This window comes from Rousettus aegyptiacus, unplaced genomic scaffold, assembly GCF_014176215.1.
Source record: "Rousettus aegyptiacus isolate mRouAeg1 unplaced genomic scaffold, mRouAeg1.p scaffold_m13_p_12, whole genome shotgun sequence".
NCBI lineage: Eukaryota > Metazoa > Chordata > Mammalia > Chiroptera > Pteropodidae > Rousettus > Rousettus aegyptiacus.
The window spans coordinates 34,287,586-34,308,232 of NW_023416287.1; the positions used below are offsets into that span (position 1 = coordinate 34,287,586).

A 20,647-nucleotide genomic window follows, 5' to 3' on the forward strand; every position below is an offset into this window, starting at 1 on the left:
GTGGGAACCAGTGGTGAGGGAGGAAACCCTGAACTGTAACTAACAAATTGCTGGAGGCTGTGTGGGTAAGTCTGAGAGTTAAAAACTCTAGGGAGACTAGGTCATAGGAGGGACCCCCACACTTTTGAGAGTTTTACCTCTGAAACGTTCCCACACTAAATACTGAAGAAAAATCCCCTCTGGCTTCTGGTAGGGGGGGAAGGGAAAATAAACCATTTTGAAACATGCTAGAGCAGGGGTTCCCAACCCCACGTCTGAGGACCAGTGCTGGTCTTTGGCCTGTTGGGAACCAGGCTGCACAGCAGAAGTTGAGCGGTGGATAAGAAAAGTGAAGCTTTATCTGTATATGCAGCACTCCTCAGTGCTCACATCGCCGCCTCAACTCCACCTCAGATCATCAGGCATTAGTCTCATAGGAGCACTGGTCTCTGGCGCCAAAAAGGTTGAGAACCACTGTGCTAGAACACTGTTCTTCTTAAGGCCTGCCCTGGGGGGAAATTAGTTACCAGAATCTCACCTGCTGGGGTATAAATCAGAGCCTAACCTAACTGGAAAGGGAAATATACAACTCCACCTCACTCTATCCATCCTGTCCCAGTTACGGGGGAAAAATAAAACTAAAAAACACTTGCAAAGTTCACAGTCCAGAGGCACAGACTCACTAAAAGACTGAGACCTATCATAGGACTATAGAACGCACCCTCTCCCCTCTTACCTCACCACCACATCACAAACAGCCTATTTACTGCAATTCCTTTTAACCAATACATCATGTCCAGCTATTAAAAAACAAAACAAAACAAAACAAAACAAAACTACAAGGTATACCAGAAGGCAAAAATCACAGAAATGAAAATGTCTTTGATGGGCTTATTAGTAGACTGGATATAGCTGAGGAAAAAATTAAGTTAAAGGCTATATCAATAGAATCCTCAAAACCAAAAGCAAAGAGAACAATGACTTAAAAAAAAAAAAAAAAACAGAACAGAATATCCAAGGACTGTAGGGCAACTACAAAAGGTATAACATACATGTTATGGGAATACTATAAGGAAAGAGAAAGAAACAGAAGAAATATTTGACTGAGAATATCCTCAAATTATTGTCAGACATCAAACCACGCATCCAGGAAGCTCAGAGAACGCTAAGCAAGATGAATCTAAAAACAAAACAAAAACAAAAACAAAACCCAACCAACCAAAACCACAAGAAAAAAAAAAAAAAAACTACACTTAGGCAAAAAAAACTCGCCCTACCTATAGAAGACCAAAGCTAAGCATTATATCTCACTTTTCCTCAGAAACCATGCCAGCAAGAGAGTAGATGAAAATATTTAAAGTGTTGAGAGTAAAAACCCCACCAACCTCAAATTCTGTACCCTGCAAAATCATCTTTTAAAAGTGAAGGAAAAATAAGGACTTTCTCAAACAAAAATTGAGAGAATTTTTTGCCAGTACATCTACCTTGCAAGAAACGTTTTAAAAAGTTCTTTAGCTAAAAGGAAAATAATACACATCAGAACTCAGATCTACCTAAAGAACATTGAAAAAAATAAGTGAAGGTAAAATAAAACCATTTTTCTTATTATCTAATATATAATAGTTTATTCAAATAATAATGGCAACAACGTATATGACTATGATGCTTATGTATATATCTTGTGTGTGTATATATATGTTTATTTATGCTTATAAGTGAAATTAATAACAGGAATGATACAAAGGACAAGAGGGAGGAATTAGTATTATTTTATCATTATGCTCACACTACCCTTGTAGTGGTATAGTGTTATTTGAAAGTGGACTTGGATTAGTTATAAAGATATATTGCAAAATGTAGGTCAACCACTAAAGAAAGTAAAAAAAATATTATTTATATGCTAGAAAAGGAGAGAAAATGGAATCATGTAAAATGCTCAATTAAAACATCAAAAGCAAAAAGTGGATGACAAAAATCCAATGAAGAACAAGGGCAATCAATAGAAAAGAGTAACTAATATTGTAGATATGAATCCGACTACATAATTTTGAGTATCAATGGTCTAAATGCCCCAAATAGACAGAGACTTTCAGAGTGAATCAAAAAACATGACCCAACTATATGTTATCTACACGAAACCCATTTTAAATAGAAAGACACATATAGATTAAAAGTAAATGGTAGAGGCAAAATACCATGCTAACACTAATCAAAAGAAACCAAGAGTAGCAGTCATATTAGTTTCAGGTAGAGTAGAGCAGACTTCAAAGTAAGGGTATTGTATAATGATAAAAGGGTCGATTCTCCAAGAGGACACAACAATTCTTAATGTGTATTCACCTTACAACAGTGTCAAACTATGTGAAGCAAAAACTGAGAACTGCAAGCTGACTTCACTATCATCGCTGGAGACTTCAACACTACTCTGTCAGGAATGGACAGAACAACCCAGCAGGCAGGAAATCAAGAAAATCAGAGAGTAAGCCACAGGACACCACACATCCAGTATAAAACCATTACAAAAAAAACACCAACAAAAGCAAAACATAACGTAAAACATGTACAGATTTCTCTGTAAGGCCATAGACCAAATCGATAGCAGTGGTTACCTTTGAGGAGGGAAATGAGACTATGGGTGTGGAGTGTAGGGGTGATCAAGGGGCTTTCCTTTATTGTACTGTTTGAATCTTTTAAAATGAGAATATATTTATGCCTTATTTATATGACTAAAACTATTTTTTGAAAGAGACTATAGACATAAACAAGGGTAGCAGATAAGGAACAGGTGAATTTGTGGGGAGGCACAGGAGAAACTAAAGTTTTTTCTATACTATATACTGACAGAGTTATGTTGCCTTGCAAGAAACCTTTTTCCAGTCTATTGGTTAACACATATCTTTCAAGTGCCTCATTAATGCATAATTCATTCTTCCTTGCCACTCATATTAATCGCTTTTTAAAAAAGTGCCTATATGTTCACAGATTGTTAAGTATGCAAAGACATATTATTAAGCATGTTTTCTAAATGAGAAATGGAATACACCCATTTCATATTTAAGCAGAGACCTTATGTTAAAACTTCTTCCCTCTGTGGGATGAGAAGGAATGGAAAGATCAAACTTATGTGTAAATGCATAAGTTATAGTTCAATGGGATCTTAAGAATAAAGGGGCTCCTCTTCAGTTATAGTGAACTAATATAAGTTTGCCTGATGAATATCTTCAGATATTGGTTTACTTACTGAGAAAACATGTATTAAAAACCTACTATATATCAGTGGCTATGCTAGTCCACATATCAGGTGCATCTTAAACACCTCATCTTCAAGGAACTGGGTCTAATCTGGTGGTAGTGGTAATATAAACGAAAAACTACAGAGCTAAATAACAGTAGAGAAAAACCATAAGATCTTGCTACTACTCAAAGTTGAAGACCTGCAGCATTTCAGTCACCTGGGGACACCTGAGGCCCTAGCCCTAACCCTGTGAATCTGCATTTTAACAAGATCTTCAACTGATCTGGGCAAGATTTGAGACCTGATGAACTGGGATTATAACAGGCACACTATTGGTCCTTTGGGAAGTGGTCAGAGGTCTTCAGACTAGACAGTTATAGGTATATTCCAGACTGAGAAAGGAACAGGCCTATGATTACAGCAGTTAGAGAGAGTAAGAAGAGTTCTGGAAGAAAACTAGACACTTTGGAAGATGTGGGAGACAGGACAAAAAAGGGAGGCTGAAACCAGAGGCAAAAAGGCCAGACTGACCTGCTGAGAACTCTGGAGGAAGCCATAGAAAATTTTAAGCAGCAATGTGCCAGGATCAGATTCTTATGTTTGGACATAACCCTGGTGGCAGGGTGGAGGATTAAACGCAAAACAGAGGCTGGAGCAGGAGGCAGACTGTGTCCTTAAATGAACACGATTCAATTTTGGACTAGAAAGGAAGTGTCGAAGACTTAAAAGGTGGTGGCAGGCACTGAATCCCATGCAGAGAGAGAGAGAGAGAGAGAGAGAGAGAGAGAGAGAGAGAGAGAGAGAGAGAGAGAGAGAGAGAGAGAGAAACGAGGGGTTCCAGCGGCAGGTGGATACTTCTTTCTTTCTTCTCAAAGTTAGTAAGTACTCCAACTGCATTAGCATCACCTGGGAATTGTTAGAAATGAAAATTCTCGGTTCTTATCCCAGACACACTGTGTCTCAAACTCTAGGGTGTGGGGCACACAAATCTAATTTTGAACAAGTTCTCTATAAGTTGAGAAACTGCTCTAGCCTGACAAAAATCTGGTAGCAGGTTGTAAAGGCTTAGAATTGCCACAACTTGCTCCTTCTTAAAATCAAAACAAAAAATACGAAAGGAGTAATGAGAAATGAGTTTCTATGATGAATGGTCAGAACAAAAGCCACATAAAACCTAGATTTTTGGGTAGTGCCCAGAAAATAAGCAAAAAACTCACTGACCATCCTGTCCAAAAGCCTCACATTTGGAGAATTTAAAATTTTGTTATAGGTCGTGATGTTCTCAGTAGCCTAAATTAAATAAAATTAAGTAATCATCCCCGTTGTAAATTCTTTCTGTTCCTTTTATTCCACACAAAAGCACCCTCAGGAAAAACGTTGGGATGCCTTCTAGCCCTCTGAAAACTGTGTTTCTGATGCAATCAACCATTATTTAAAAAAAAATTTAAAAAGCCCAAATTTAAACCCCCCAAAACCGAGCAGCGTGGCTGGCGCCATAATCCTAAATCAAGTCAGGCCCTTTCCCAGCCACACCCCTGAGGACCGCAGGGCCTCCTTCCCCGGGCTGTTCCCAAAGATAAATAAATCACTCCCTGTTTTTTCCAGATCTGAAATTAGCGGTGACTCAGAGCACTCGGGACGGCCACAGTCGCCTTGGGAAGGAGGAAAATGTGCGCATTTTTCCCCTTAGGCGAGGACCCGAAGTGCCTGGCTGGGCCAATCAGGGGAGGATGGCGGGAATCGCACCAAAGTAGGTAAAATATGCGGGATGCATCCCAATCTGCAGCGGTCCGCGCCTAGGCGCCCGCCCGTCCTCCCTCGCTTCTCCCCCTCTGCGGCTCCGCCCACTCTTTCCCTCCCTCCCTTCTCCCCCGCCGAGGCCCCGCCCCAGAGGCTGCGCACACCTGGCCAGGTGGCTACTTCCATGTAAGGGCAACGCCTTCGCAAATGGGCGGAGCGCCATGTGGCCCCGCCCATGGGGGGAGAAGGGACAGCAACCTCGGGTCATCCTTCGGCAGCTCCTCAGCGGCAAGTGCTAACTCAAACTCAGCCTCCTCATCCGTCACAGATGAGGGAGGACCCACCCCCATCTTCATTAATGCCGATCCGGTGAGGGGGACCCGATACACCAGTCTCCAGAAGGTGAGGAGGAGCCCCCCACGTCTGCGGGCAGCCCCGAGGGCCGCCTGGGCGGGGCGTTACCAGGCCAGCCCGTTGCGTAGCAACGGCGGGCGGCGCGTGACGTGCGCCGCGGTGTTTGGGCCCCGCGCGCGCGCCCGCGTGCCCGCCCCCTGGTCGGCTCGCTCTCTGCGTCGCCTCCGCGCCTGGTGGCTCCGTCCCGCTGCGGTGAGGAGGCAGCTCAGCAGACTCGGAGCGGGCCGGCTCCCTCCCCCGCGTCCCTGCGACCGCCGCGGCGAAGATGGTGAGTGGCAGGGGGAGCGAGGCGCGAGCTGCCGCGGCGGGGGTGGCGAGCGCCAGGGCGCCGCCGGGGTCGGGCTGAGGGGCGAGCGCTGCCTCCTCGCGCAGGGGCCCCGGGCCCCGCTGCAGTCTCCCGGCGGGGGAGGCGTCTGGGGCGTCGCCACCCGCGGACCTTCTGGACTCACGAGCCCCGGGGCGGCTCCGCGGCCGCTGCGTCGGTCGCAGCTGCTGCGGGGCCGCCGCCCCGGAGCGTCAGGGGAGGGTCCGCCAGCCCGGACTGCGGGGCTTGGAATCCCGCGCGGGCCTCGTCGGGGCACACGTTTCCCCAAAGCCCGGCACAGAGGCATCAGAGAGTGACTCGTGCGAGTTTCGGCCCGCGAGGTCTGTCCATCCGGATAAGGAAAATAAGGCCTTTATTGAACAACCGGGAGTGCGGTGTGATCACTACGAGCATGACCCTGGCATGGTTAAGAATGGGTGGCCTCGCAGCCGCTTTGTTTGTGGTATCTGGCAATCAGCTTCCAGCAGCACTCTGGTCGTGCTTGTCAAGCTTGGCAGTGTCTCTTTTAACCCTCGCCTGCCCGATCTCGCCGTGTATAGTTATTATTATTATTTTTTTTTACCTGTAAACAGTTTAGCTCTGTCAGAACTTAACATGGAAGGTACGGGCATGATTCTGAGATATCAAAGCAAATGAAAAAGCTTTTTAAAAGTCCATTAAATTATCGGAGTCTCTAAAAAGTAAACAGATGTTCATTATATACTAGCTGATGGACACTACTTAATTTACATATATTTTCCTCTACACTGTAATTCCAGTTCGCTGTAAAACAGGTTTCTTAACAGGACGATCAAGTAGAACATTTTGTCATTTTCTTTAGTCGCCACACTCTGTTACCATTTTTGGTCAATGATTTGCAGGCAAGGGCTTACCAGACTTTGCTAGAAATATTACACTGTTATTGCATCTGTCTGCCTGAAAGCAGTTGGTACCAGCATATTTCCATACAAAAGGTTTTCTGAATAACAATTTTGGTTTTCTTAAGGTATTACAAACTTTCATGGCTATGAAGGCTGGCTCATTAGTGGAAAAAAAGATTAATCAGTAGTTTCTTGATGACTGAGGATATGTAATAGGAATTCGATATTGTTTAGTTTTGGTTTTTCTTTGGTTTAATTCTGTAGGCTATAAAGGATCAACATTCCAAGATTTTTTAACCTCTTTACAATGATAAATATATTCACTACTTTTACTAAAAGACTTTTAAATTAAGGGTTTTGAATTCTCATAAATTTAAGACCATCCTCTCTGATGAAAGCATTTTGGAACCTGCTGTAGGGTCTTCTGATTTGACATTCTACTTTTTTGAATTGCTAGATTGAAAACTTTATTTTCTGTTTGAAAATAGGCCCAAGAATTTTGCCTTTAGTTAAACTCTAGTTAAAGCTTAACTTTCATATTTCCGCACATTCAAATAAAGTGAATCTTTTAACTGGTTTTTAGGGGAGGAGGAGAAATAAAAATCACCATGGGTGATTCTGAATGCATTTCAAACCTGTTGGCCTTAGGGAGCTGAAGAAGACCTTGTAAGCTAGTCTCGTTTGGATACTTGCAAAGGAATTTCATTTCAGACTGACCATTTTTAAAAGTTACTCTTGTATTGAGCTTAACAAGCACAGAGCACTTCCCTTCAGTCCAGCTATTAGAGAATATTGTGAAGATGGAAAGTTCCTTTATTATCCCACGTTTTAGTATTTTACCTCTGTGTTTGAAACTGTTTGTTTAGATCTGTTGGTTAGATGCTTGTTCAGTTTTTTTTTTTTTTTTTAGGTTAAATTTCAACTGCTCCTAGTACTCACCAAGTCTTCTAGAAGCACTTTAGAATTAAGCGATTTGAAACCAACTCAGAAGACCACTTTGGACACTTTAAGATGAGATTTCATGTTTTCAAAGTCTCACTTTACAGTGCCAATAAAAGAAAGATTAAGAAAAGGAAAGCCTACCCTTCACAGGAACCATATCTACACACACCAAACAAAACTTTGGTGTATGTGTGCTGGGTGTGCCAGGTTCCTGATACAAAGATTGTTTACCAACCCACCATCAAGTTCCTAGGGTTATCTGTTCAGTAGTTCTTCTGTTGGGTATAGATTGAGACATAACACACAAACTTGCCTAGCTCTTCTTGTAACTGATAGTATGTGCATTTGTGGTATAGCTATGTGGCTCTCTCCGAAGTATGAGGGTGATGGTGCACCTAAAGCAAAATAAAGGTCTACTTGATAATCCAACCCTTAACTAATCAGAATTCTGCTCTAACAAACTGAGCTAATTGGCTTAGACTGAATTTCAAATGTGTTCTACCACTTGACGATTAGCAAAAACACTTACTTATGAGAGTGTAGTGGAATAGGTTGGGCATATGTTCATGTACCTATATAACATCAGAAAACAGACTGAAGGATTGACTTATGACCTTTTCTGTCTCCACATCAAGTTTTTAAATAATTAAAAAAATAAATATTTTAAGCAGAAAAGTACACAGAATAACATTCCTTTGTACAAAGAAGTTTAAGTTTATGCCATTCTTCAGGTTTTTATGTTACCATTACAGCTAAGTATGCATCTTATTCCTTATCCCATTCCCTTCCCTCCCCAGAGATAACCAACCAACCACTCTTGTGTCAAAGACATAATGTATCAGCTAATTAAGGAAGTTATTTTTTTTCAAGGCTACTGCAATTGGGAGGACATCAATTAATGAGGAATATCCCCTCCCCTAAAAACAAAACAAAACAAAAAACAAAAGAGGACAGGGACCCAGGACAAGTAGACCAAGGAGCCTTAAGGAAGAATGGGGATGGGTCTTATGTTGCAATGAGCAGGGGCAGAATCCTTCTGTTACTTGTTCCCTAGAACACAAAATGATGGGGGTGGATTTCTTAACCACCACTGCTTTCCAGGAGCACAGGGTTCAGGTACAATTCAACATAGTCACCTGAAATTTATATATTTCATTCTCATTAAGATTTCCATACTTTGAGCTATACACATATGCATCTGCAGTAGTATATACTTTATTGCCTTGATGTGTTTTAAAATTTTATACAAATGTTATGCCCTGTGTATCCATTTGCAGCTTAAAAAGATTAAACTTAGTGAATTTTTGGGGGGCGGGGAGTGATTTTTAGTTTTAGTTGTGGCTCTGGTTCTTTATTTTAACTGTCGATACTTTCTGATTTATGACTTATAAGTTTATCCATTCCCTTATTAATGGACATTTGCCCAACTTTTTGCCCTTTGATCTCTTTTTGTCAACTTAAGCTGTTTTGCAATAGATCTGTTCCATTTTTATATATTACTATATATTATTTCTGTGGCCCCAGTAAGTGTCTTCTTGGTGTATATCTAGAAGCAGAAGCTCTGGTTTAGAGGCCATACACATGTATTTTTCATTCTACTAGTTGTGGTTCTTGTCTACATCCATTTCATCATCTGCATTTAGGAGCCTGTTTCTCCATTTCTTTTCACCACTTGGTATTATGAGACTTAAAACCTTTGCCAGTCTGATGGGTGTGAAACGGTTTCTCATTCTTTTAATTTGCATTTCTCTGATTAGTAGTATCTTTTCATATGTTTATTGCAGCTTGTTTTTTACATTCATGTGCATCCGGTGAACCTGACATTGTATACTCATCGTGTCTTCATTCAAGCTTGTTTGTGGAGCCATCAAATAAATCCAGCCTTAAAAGAAAACACAAATATGATTATCAATGCCAGAACTACATACTGAGGGCTTATATTTCTCTCCACCTAGTTTCTTTGCAAGCTAAGTAAAGAAAGTTCAATACTCTTAATTCTAGACACCTACCATTGTCAAGCCCTGCTAGTGGTAGAATGCAGAGTGAGCCAAAATGTTAAAAACAAACACAGAGATATATGGGAACTCTCTGTACTTTCTGCTCAATTTTGCTGTGAACCTAAAGGTCTCTGAAAAAATAGTCTATTAAAAAAAAAAAAAGCAAAGTAAAACAAATAACCAGGACTGTTTTTTCAAGAGTTGGTTTAAATCACAATGGTATTTAGCTTAGTATACAAGGAAGACTCCAGACATCTGTGTTTTTATGTAAAGTAACTATATTTTCTTTCATTAATAATTAAGATACTTTGAGATGAACACCCCATTTGAAATTTGAAAAAAATTTTGAAACTTTTTGAAAACTGGATTTAACATGTATATGCATTGTTTTTATCTTCAGAGCAATACTCTAATCTCTGACTAGGCCTAGAACCTTTACTAAATAGGCATACCTTATTTTATCGCGCTTCACTTTATTGTGCTTCATAGACGTTGAGTTTTTTACAAATTGAAGGTAAGACCCTCCATCAGCAAAAAGATTACAACTGATTTTATTGTGATACTTTATTGCGGTGTTCTGAAACCAAACCCACAATATCTCCAGGATTTGCCTATACTGTTTGCTATTTGCATACTTAAACGACAGAACATAATAAGTGGAACATTGTTATTTAAGTATCTTGAGCTTCCTTCCCTTGTAGCATAATGTTCCTCTCTAGATTGTCCATGAAAGCCATACCCAAAGATTTACACCTAACACTTCCAAAATAGTTTGAAGCCCAACTTTTCTTTTGTGCTTGCCTTCTTGTGGTGATGTTAGAAGTTTTCACTTGGAATTGTTGTGCTTCTAAAAGCTATCTCCTATTCATTTTTCTTGAAATTTTACATTGAGAGAAATATAGAAAATAAACATCAGATTAGTTCATGTGAGTAACACTTCGACAAACTTGTTATTTACATTCATCATAGCACTTTGTGGATTGGCCTATTTGTAAGGGGAAGTTAGTATGGATACCAACACTTGTGTTAATTCTCTGCATTTCTGCACATGTACAAGGACCCCCATAGAGTTGAGTAGTTTTTAGTCTAGAGTGATTCTTAACTCTTGAATATAAGTCTTTTAGTAGCTGTTGTGTTGTAAGGCTTAATGTGATTTACTTTGGTATGTTAAAATTTAAGAATCAGTTTTTATGTAGATCTTTAAAAAGCAATTGATTTAAGTAAAAATGCAATTAAAATTCTTAAAATTCAGATTTTAACCTGTAGTCGAAAGGTGAAAAGACTGAGACTGGCTTTTTTTTTTAATCCTGGGAAGCTAGCATCAAAGAACTCAATTCTGTTGCAGTAGGGCATAGGACGGACATTTGAAAAGTAGACTCTACAGTGCATACTATAGCAGGAAACCTACATTTAAAATGAGGTTGTCGTTGTGTTTGTGCTTTTGGATAACATCAAGAAGACTGTTTACTCTTTCAGCATTTTTATATTATTTCATAGGGTTTACCTAATTACAGAAATGGAAGGTGAATTTCCTCCTATCTTGGCTTGTTTTCAGAAAGTCGCTTACTTTAAATATAATTAACATTTACTTTAAAATGGTTTCACATGGCACATTTTTGTTGTTGGTGGTGGTATTTTCATGTAGAAATAGAGCTAAAACTAAATTATAGGCAAAGACCAGTAAGACTCCTCCAACTTGATAAGGATCAATCTTCTAAGTCAATTGTTGAAGCTCCGAAGTGCTGAGAAATTCTCAAATCATTGATACCTTATTTTAAGAATTTTGTAAGTAACCTTTAGACCAGTGTTGTCGAATAGAAATAAAATAGGAATTACATCATATATTTCAGTTTTCTAGTAGCCCTATTAAAAAGTAAGGAGAAAAGGTGAAATTTATATTTATCCCAATATATCGGAAATATGTCAACATTTAATCAATATAAAAATTAATAAGACATTTTACATTCTTTTTTCATACCAGTTGTTTGAAATCCAGTATGTATTTTACACCTACAGCACACCTCAATTCAAATGCTCAGTTTTCATTAGAAATATTCAATATGTATTTAATTTGCTCCAAGCATACTTACAAGTTTTCCAATAATGGAATTGATAATCAGTTTTGAAATTTAAGTTAATTAAAGTAAAATACAATTGAAAATGCAGTTCTTTAGTCACAATAGCCACATTTAGTGGACTCACTAAACCACATTGGTGAGCGACCACCTTAATGGACCAGCCTCAGACTTTGTGGATTGGCCTGTTTGTAAGGGGAAGTTAGTATGGATACCAACACTTGTGTTAATTCTCTGCATTTCTGCACATGTATAAGAAACAATGCTGTGATCACATATAAATCCCTTTTATGGCACTTAAGATGTTTTGTGGAACTAGACTATTAAGTTCCTTAGGATAGGGTTTGTATATTTTTATAGCAAGACGTTTCTCTCATAGTAGGCCTACAACAGCTATTACTGAGTGAACATCAATAGGTGAATGAGAGGGCATTCTTAATTATGACAGGGATGAGTTCCCATGGAGATAGATTACTTTAATTTTCATACTTTCTATTCCTACATACTTTTTTTTTTAATACAGTGGACATTGAGTTTTAACTCCTAAACTAATCGAATACTAACCCCACTTTACATTTTAATTTGAGTCTTACAGTGAAAATCCTTTGAGAAAAGTACATTTAAAGTAATTCTGACATACAGAAACTTCTCAATAAATACAAGTTCCCTTAGAAATTAAGCTAAATGGTATTTGATGTTCAGCGAGGAATCCTAAACCATAGAAAAGCACTTGAAAGAAGTAATGCTATCTTAGATAACTTATAAGTATTTAGTATGCATCAGGCACGTGTTACCTTATCTCATTCCAGTGAGGTAGGTATTGTTATCATTCTGCTGAACTATACCGAGAAGTGGTTAAGAGCATGGGCTCATAGTTGGGCTGCCTTGGTTTTTTAAATCTTGGCTCTGCCACTTACTAGTTGTATGACCTTAGGTAAGTCATTGATTGTTCTTTGCCTCAATTTCATCATCTCTCCAAATGGGGAATGATAGTAGTACCTATCATCACAACAGTCTGGGTGATGCACATAATTAGTTAAAAGCACTGCCCGATACATAGTAAGTGCTTATCAGTGTTGGCTAAAATAATAACATCAAAGAACTTTGGGTCCTAATTAGATTATCAGTCTTTTTCTCTTTGTATTCTGATTACACCAGTGCATGCTTCAGTAATTGTAGATAAAAAAGGTGGGAGGAGTGCATTAGAACATGTTTCCAGTTGTTTTATTGTACCTTTAAACTAATGTTATTTTACTTGGAATCATATATGCCCGATCAACTTTTTTATGATCAGCTTTTTAATTTGATTTTTCAAGTGATGATTCTTGATTAAAGTATTTCTATTAAAGAGTTAAATAGCTAGTTATATTTTTCCTGAAATAATTAATGGAGAATCAAATACAGTTCTTCACTGCCTTCAAAGATTAAAATTTCTCAGTAAATAGTTGAGAAATTTTATCTGCCAAGAACTGATCCAGGTACTAGGGATTCAGTACTGAAAAACAAAGTCCTTTCCTTGTAGAAGTTACATTCTAATATGAGGAGAGAGAAAGGGGGGAAAATGACAAGATCATGTCAGATAGTCGTGAGTGGTATGAAGAAAATAGAGTGATCAATAAGGAGTACTAGAAAAGTTGGCTGCTTTTAGCTAGATTGTTAAGGAAGGCCTATAAGGAGGTGACATTTGGGCTAAGACTTGCAGGGCAAGAGAGAGCAGGCCACATGAAAAACATTTTAGGCAGAAGGAACTCCATAAGTAGAAAGTCCTGTGAAGAGAATGAGCTTGACATTCTAGTGACAAAAAAAGGCTTGTGTGGCTAGAATTCATTGGAAAAGGGGAAGAGAAGTAGACAAGAGCCAGATGTAGGAAGCGCACTTAGGCCAAGGTGAGAAATTTGAATTTTATTTTGATTACACCAGGAAACCTTTGGGTGTGTACTGGGTGTGGAAGGGGGGAGTATTGAGGTGTTAAGTAGTGGAATGGAATATAATTTATCTCTGTGGCTCATGTGTGAAGATGTATTAATGGGAACAAAGACTTATTAAGAGACTGTTGGTATTACTCAGGCAATCAATGGTGTGGTAGCTTGAATTAGGATTCTTAGTAGTGGGATAGTGAGAGTTAATTAGATTGGATATATAATTGACTCTTGAACAACAACATAGGGGTTAGGGGCACTGATTCTCACAGTCAAAAATCCATGTATAACTTTCGAATCTCCCCAGAACTTACCTACCCTTGGTATCTGTGGAGAATTGGTTCCAGGATCCCCCTTGGATACCAAAATCTGTGGACGCTCAAGTCTCCTATATAAAGTGGTGTAGATCAGTGCGTGCAGTCATCCTTCTGCATTTGCAGACTCATAACCATGGATTGAAAACTAACTGCTTATAAGCGGACCTGCACAGTTCAAACACATATTGTTCAAGAATCAACTGTATATTTTGGGGCATAGAGCTGACAGGACTTACCGATAATTTAGATGTGTGGCGTATGAAAAGAAAGACAACAAGGATAACTTAAGATACCTGAGCTCCTAGGTAGTCAGTGGTGTCATTGTCCTGGAGACCTATAAAAGAAGCTAAAATAAGAGTTTGGCAGTAATTGAGGTTCTTAGAATTTTGAGGCATAACAAATTGATCCAGAAGTATTCTAAATCTTTACCTTAATTTCATATCTGATTATAATTATAAGTTATAGTCATTGTAAAACATTAAGAAAATTTTAGTCGTAATGGCAATTCCAACCAAGGTATTAACATTTGGCACATTTTCTTCCAGGCCATTTAAAATATGTTCATTCTTTCAGTAAATGATTGTTGGATGTCTTCTAGGAACCAGGCACAGCAGGTCCTTATTCAGTGTTGTTTCCTTCATTGATGAGATGCCATAGGAACTTAACTTGTTTATATCAATCAGACTATATTAAAATTGGTTTCCTTGTGTGTCGTTTTGCTTAGAGTCGCAGGAACCTATTGATGATGTTAAGGGAGGACTACTGTGTTGTAGGCTCTGGAGATTAAACAGTATACAAAACAGAGTCTCTTTTCCTGTGAAGTATACACTGTAATGGGGGAGACAGGTAAGAAATAAGTGAACAACTGAATAAGGTAATTGAAGATTGTAATAAGGACTATAATGAAAATGAGAAAGTGAATATCTGGAGACTGCCAATACAGATTTTTTTTTTTTTTCCACACAGTTGAGTTCGTCTGTAACAATTTTATATTCTTTATTTCTCACATTCCTAAGTGACAAGGGTGCCACGCTAAATCTGCGGGAGAAAGAATAGTGCCTTCAACAAATGGAATTAGGATATGCAAAAGAATGAATTTGGATTCTTGTTTCATACTATATAGAAAATTCGTCTCCAAACCTGTCATAGACATAAATATAAGAGTTAAAACTATAAATCTTTGTGAACATAGGAAGTGTTTGGGGGGCAATTTTCTTGGCCATTCTAGGCTATGACACACCTCAAGTGACAAAAAAAAAAAAAAGAAAAATTGGATTTTATTAGAATTAAAAACTTCTGCATCAAAGAACACCATCAAGAAGGTGAAAAGACAACCCACAGAATGGGAGAAAATCCTTGCAAATCATATTTCCAACAAGGAACTTGTATTCAGAATATATAAAGGACTCAAGGCTCAACAATAAAGACAAGCTAATCATATGGGCAAAGGCTTTGAATAGACATTTCTTAAAGGAATACAGTGCTCAATAAGCACATGAAAGGTGCTCAGAATTGGCCATTAGGGAAATGCAAATCAAAACCAGGATGAGATACTGCTTCATACACACTAAGATGGCTGTAATAAAAAAGACAAGAGTAACAAAATGTTGGCAAGGCTGTGGAAAAGTTGGAAGCCTCATATGTTGTTGGTGGGAATGTAAAATGGTGCAGCCACTTTGGAAAACCATTTGGCTGTTCCTTAAGTTCAATTTGGGAGTTACCATATGACCCAGCCATTTTACTCTTAGTTATATACCCAAATGAAATGAAAACGTCCACATAAAAAACTTGTGCATGAATGTTCATAGTAATATTATTCATAATAGACTAAAAGTGGAAACAACCTAAATGTCCATCAACTGTCTATCTATAGAATAGGATATTATTTGGCAATAAAAAGAAATGAAACTCTGAGTCATGCTACAACATGAATGAACTTTCAAAACATACTAAGTGAAGGAAACCAATCAAAAAAAGGCTACATATTGTGTGATTCATTTATATAAAATATCCAGGATAAACAGATCCGTAGAGACAGGAAGTAAATTAGTGGTTGGCTAGGTCTTGGGCAGGTAAGAGTGAGAAGAGGAGTGATTGCTCTTGAGTGCAGTTTTTCTTTGGGGTATTCAAACTGTTCTAGAATTAGATCTTGGTAATGGATGTACAGTTTTGTGAATATACTAAAACTTACTGAATTTACACTTAAATGTGTGAATTTTATGACATTAAATATATCTATAAAAATTACTTAAACTGTTAATGCTATCATGCTTGTGCAGTGATGATGTTATTCCTGTTAAATCCAGTATTATAAGTAATGCTTTGTCATCTTTGTGTATAAATCTTTGCCTCCATTTGCATTATTCTTCACAATAGAGTCTTAGGTATGCAGTCACTGAATCAAAAAGTTTCCGTGTATGTGTGTATGTTCCTGATTTTTAAAATAAGCTTATGATAGGAAACATGGGAAACAGAAATCTAGAGGAAAAAAATCACTATATTCCCACAGTCAGAGATAAAATTCCTTTTCTCTATACTATTTTACATAGATGAGATTATACACTATATGCAAAACTTCATATCTAGCTTCATTTTTTACTTGAATCATAAATATTTTCCCCATGTCATTAAAAACTTTCCATAAACACTGTTTTAACAGATGCATCAGAAACTATCCTGTGGAAATACTATAATTTTCTTTGCAATTCTCCTTTTTGTTTATTTGAGCTGTCTGATTTTTAGTATGATGAAGATTATTTCCCTAGAATAAATTCCTTGAAGTGAGATTACTGAGGTAAATGGTCAGAGGGTTTGGATTATTTTAAGGTTCTTACTCTAAATGGTTAAATTGCTTTCTGAAAGGCATGAATGAGTAATATGGTGCCCCTGGTGGCAGGATGAATCTGGAAAAGTAAATTGGTTTGGATAATAAAGGGCCTTTTATGTTCGGTTAATGAACATGGACTTTATAGATGCTTGGGAATTAGTGAAAGTTTTTAATCTTGGGAGTGTTAAGAGATTTTAAGTTAAGTAGATGAGAAGAAATAGATTTGAAACCCATATTTAAGGAGGAATTGATAGAGCTTAGAAACTCAATATGACCATGGAATAGAGGTAGGTCCGTTAACGAACAACATCAAAACTGTGTCCTATCTCAGATTCATTGACATGCTAGCTAATCATCCAGAGAGAAGCCAAATTGTTAAACCAAGGAGAAATCTTTTACTTTTAGCTTATTGTGTGTTCAGAATGATCTTTCTCAAAGGGGAGTAGAATATTTTTTCTTATATTGTTGCTCTTGAAATAAAGACTAGAAGTATAATGTTTCCATTCAGGATAGTTTACATAAAGTAAAATTCATCACTTTTTAAAATTTATATTATTGAGGTAACATTGGTTAATAAAATTAAGTTTCAGGTGTGCAATTCTGTGATGCATCTGTATATTGCATTGTGTGCTCACCATCCAGAGAGAGTCTAGTCTCCTTCCATCACTATATATTTGGCTTCCTTTTACCCTCTTCATCTTCCCCCCACTCCCCTTTCCCTCTGGCAAATACTAAACTAATGTCTGTCTATGAGTTTGTTAGTTTGTTTTGTTAATGTTTTTTTTTTTTTTATATCTCACAAATGAGTGAATCATATGGTTCTGTCCTTTTCTGTCTGACTTAATTCATTTAGCACGATGCTCTCAAGATCTATCCATGTTGTTGCAAATGGCAATATTTCATTTTTCATGATTCTATCACATATACGTACCACATCTTCTTTATCCAGTCATCCTTTGAGGACACTTAGGTTGTTTCCATGTCTTGGCTAATGAAAATTCACCATTTTAGTATAAGTTCTGCAGGTTTTGGCAAATATATACAATTGTGCAACTACCACCACAATCAAAGTATAGAATAGTTCTTTCACTCCAAAAAATTTCCCGTGCTAATTCTTCCTCCAACTCCCAATAGTTCTTTGGTTTTTGTCCCTATAATTTTACCTTGCCATATAAAGGGAATCGTCCAATCATACACATCTGGCTTCTTTTTACTTAGCATAAAGCATTCGTACATCAGCAGTTCTTTTTAATGGTGAGCAGTATTCCATTCCCTGGTTGAGAAATGTGTTTTGTAAATTTCTTGTCTTACTGAAGGATGAGACAGAATATTGTAGAGTTCTATTTCCTTTTGCTAATATTGATAAATGCTTGAAACAGTCATTTTTTCTACATTGGATAAAACTGCTAATAGATATATCTTATTAAATAGCGCTCTTTTTATTTTTTCAACTGCAGAATCAAATGGTTATTTAACAAGGGTGTATATAGATTGCAGAAATTTTGAAATGTGTCAATATGTTTTACGGAATATTGATTAGTTAATGGTCATCCTCTTTGATATTGATTACTATATACATTAATGTCTCTTATCTGGCATTTATCCTGAAATTAAGTGATGCTTAAATATCAGATACTTTAAAAAATGAAAAGTATGTATTTGTGACTTAAGACAGAATATGAAGTAGAGAACGTATATTAACTAAGTAAACATTTATTATGCAGCTTCACAATTCTGGGTAGAATAGGATTGTGTATATATATGTTGGGTAGAAGGGATTGATAAAGATACTAACAGTTAAGGCAGTATCTAATTGTGATTGAGATTTGCAGTTTGCCAATGATTTCTGACATTGAGTACCTTTTCATGTACCCGGTGGCCATCTGTATGTCGTCTTTGGAAAAATGTTTTTTCAGATCCTCTACTCATTTTTAAATTTGATTATTTGGGTTTTTTGCTATTAAGTTATATGAATTCTCTGTATTTTAGATCTTAACTCCTTACCAGATACATGATTTGCAAATATTTTCTCTCCTTTGGTGGGTTGCATTTTATTTTGTTCATGGTTCCTTTGTTTTGCAAAAGCATTTTGGCTCGATGTAGTCCCAATTGTTTATTTTTTCGCTTTTGTTCCTTTGCTTTTGGTGTCAAACCTGAGAAATCATTGACAAGAGTTATATCAAGGAGTTTACAGCCTGTGTTTTCTTTTAGGAGTTTTATGGTTTCATGTCTTAACTAACATTCAAGTGTTCAATCCATTTTGAGTTAATTTCTGTGTATGGTCTAAGCTGGTGATCCAGTTTCAGTTTTCTGCATTGGCTGGCAAGTTTTCTCAGCACCAGTTATTGAAGAGACTATCCTTTCCTCGTTGCATATTCTTGGCTTCATTGATGTAAAAATCAGTTGACTATATATGTGTTAGAGTGGATCTTATCAAAAAGCAAGAAATAACAAATGTTGGAGAGGATGTGGAGAAAAGGGAACCCTGTGGACTGTTAGTGGGAATGTAAACTGGTGCAGCTACTGTGGAAAACAGTATGGAGGCTCCTCAAAAAATTAAAAATAGAACTACACTATGATCCAGTAACTCTACTTCTGGTTATTTATCAAAAGGAAACGAAAACACTTGACAAATACTGTATTATCTCACTTATACGTGGAATCGAAAATAAAATGTCAAAAATTCCCCCTGAACTTACAGATAGAATAGATTGGTGGTTGCCAGAGGCAGGGAGCGGGTGGAGGGTGGGCAGAATATTAAAGGTGGTTAAAAGGTACAAACTTCAGTTATAAAATAAATAAGTCATGAGGATGTAATGTACAGCATGGTGACTATAGTTAATAGTACTGTATATTATATTTGAAAGTTGCTAAGGGTAAATCTGAAAAGTTCTCACCACAAGAAAAAAAATTGTAACTGTGTGGTAATGTATGTTAACTAGACTTATTTTGGTGATCATTTTGCAATATATGAAAATAAGGAATCATTATGTTATACACCTGAAACGAATATGTTATATTGTCAATTACAGCTGAAAGTCTTGTTTATATCAAGAGGACATTCATGTTTCCATGATGTGACTGATACTCAGTGAGTTGGTTGCTCAAAAATCAAATAGTGTGAAAATTTTCCATCTTTACAATTTTTTTCTTGTCAGTTATGAGTCTAACAAAGTAGAAACATTAGAAATTTATACAATCACTATTTCAGAGAACTGAAGTTATTTATCATCAGGAAAAAGAAAATAGATTCTCCTCAGGACCAAAATATTCCCAGGTAGATGAATAAAAATTGCTTAGAAGTTATTTATTTTTTTCCCTGAAAACCATAAAGTTTTGAGGTAGAAGATTTTCCTTGGTATAAACTGAATAATTGTACCATAAAGAGTGGGAAAAAATATCTTGAAGGCCATAGTACATTTCATAAAAATTTTGAGGGATAATCAGTTTTTCAAAGCTAATATACTAGATGATAATTCCCAGGTAGAATAGGGTTGAAAAAAAAAATACTAAGAGTTAATTCTTGCACTTAAGGACCACAGTCTAATGAGAGAATCAAACAACCCACAGATAGTTAATCACAGTGATAGATAATACTGTGATAGAAATAATTGTAGTCTCTTTCAATACATATAAGGATTAGAGGTGGTATTGAGGGACCAAGTAAGAGTTGCCTTTCTAGAGGAGGTGATATGTGAACTGAGCCCTGAAGGACTTAACAAGGTCAAGAGGAGGAAGGTAAAGCATCACAAGAGAACATGGTATATTCAGGGAACCACAAAGAATTATACGTGACTGGAATTAAAGGGTATGTGTCAAGGAGAAGTAGGAAAGGAGGCTGGAGAGAGAGGGCATAAAGGGCTTTACATGGCATGGATTATATCCTGAAGAAGACTGGAAACTCTTCAAAGAAAACAGTAAAACCATAGGACCCTTTGCCAATATGCTTACTAGGCCTAGGTTTTGGGTTTTTTTTTTTTTTTTCTTTTCTTCCCATTTCTCTGTTTCTCTGTCTTG

General features: G+C 37.4%; 1 protein-coding gene across 1 annotated transcript in view; it reads left to right on the plus strand.

The window, feature by feature from the left end:
• Window positions 1–5,485: 5,485 nt before the first annotated feature.
• The window catches only part of DSTN (destrin, actin depolymerizing factor), a 31,485-nt gene continuing 16,323 nt past the window's right edge, over window positions 5,486–20,647 (plus strand). Inside the window, exon 1 of the mRNA XM_016164893.2 lies at window positions 5,486–5,636. Coding sequence (XP_016020379.1) covers window positions 5,634–5,636 — 3 coding nt within the window. The 5' untranslated portion in view covers window positions 5,486–5,633. The remainder of the gene's footprint in view (window positions 5,637–20,647) is intronic.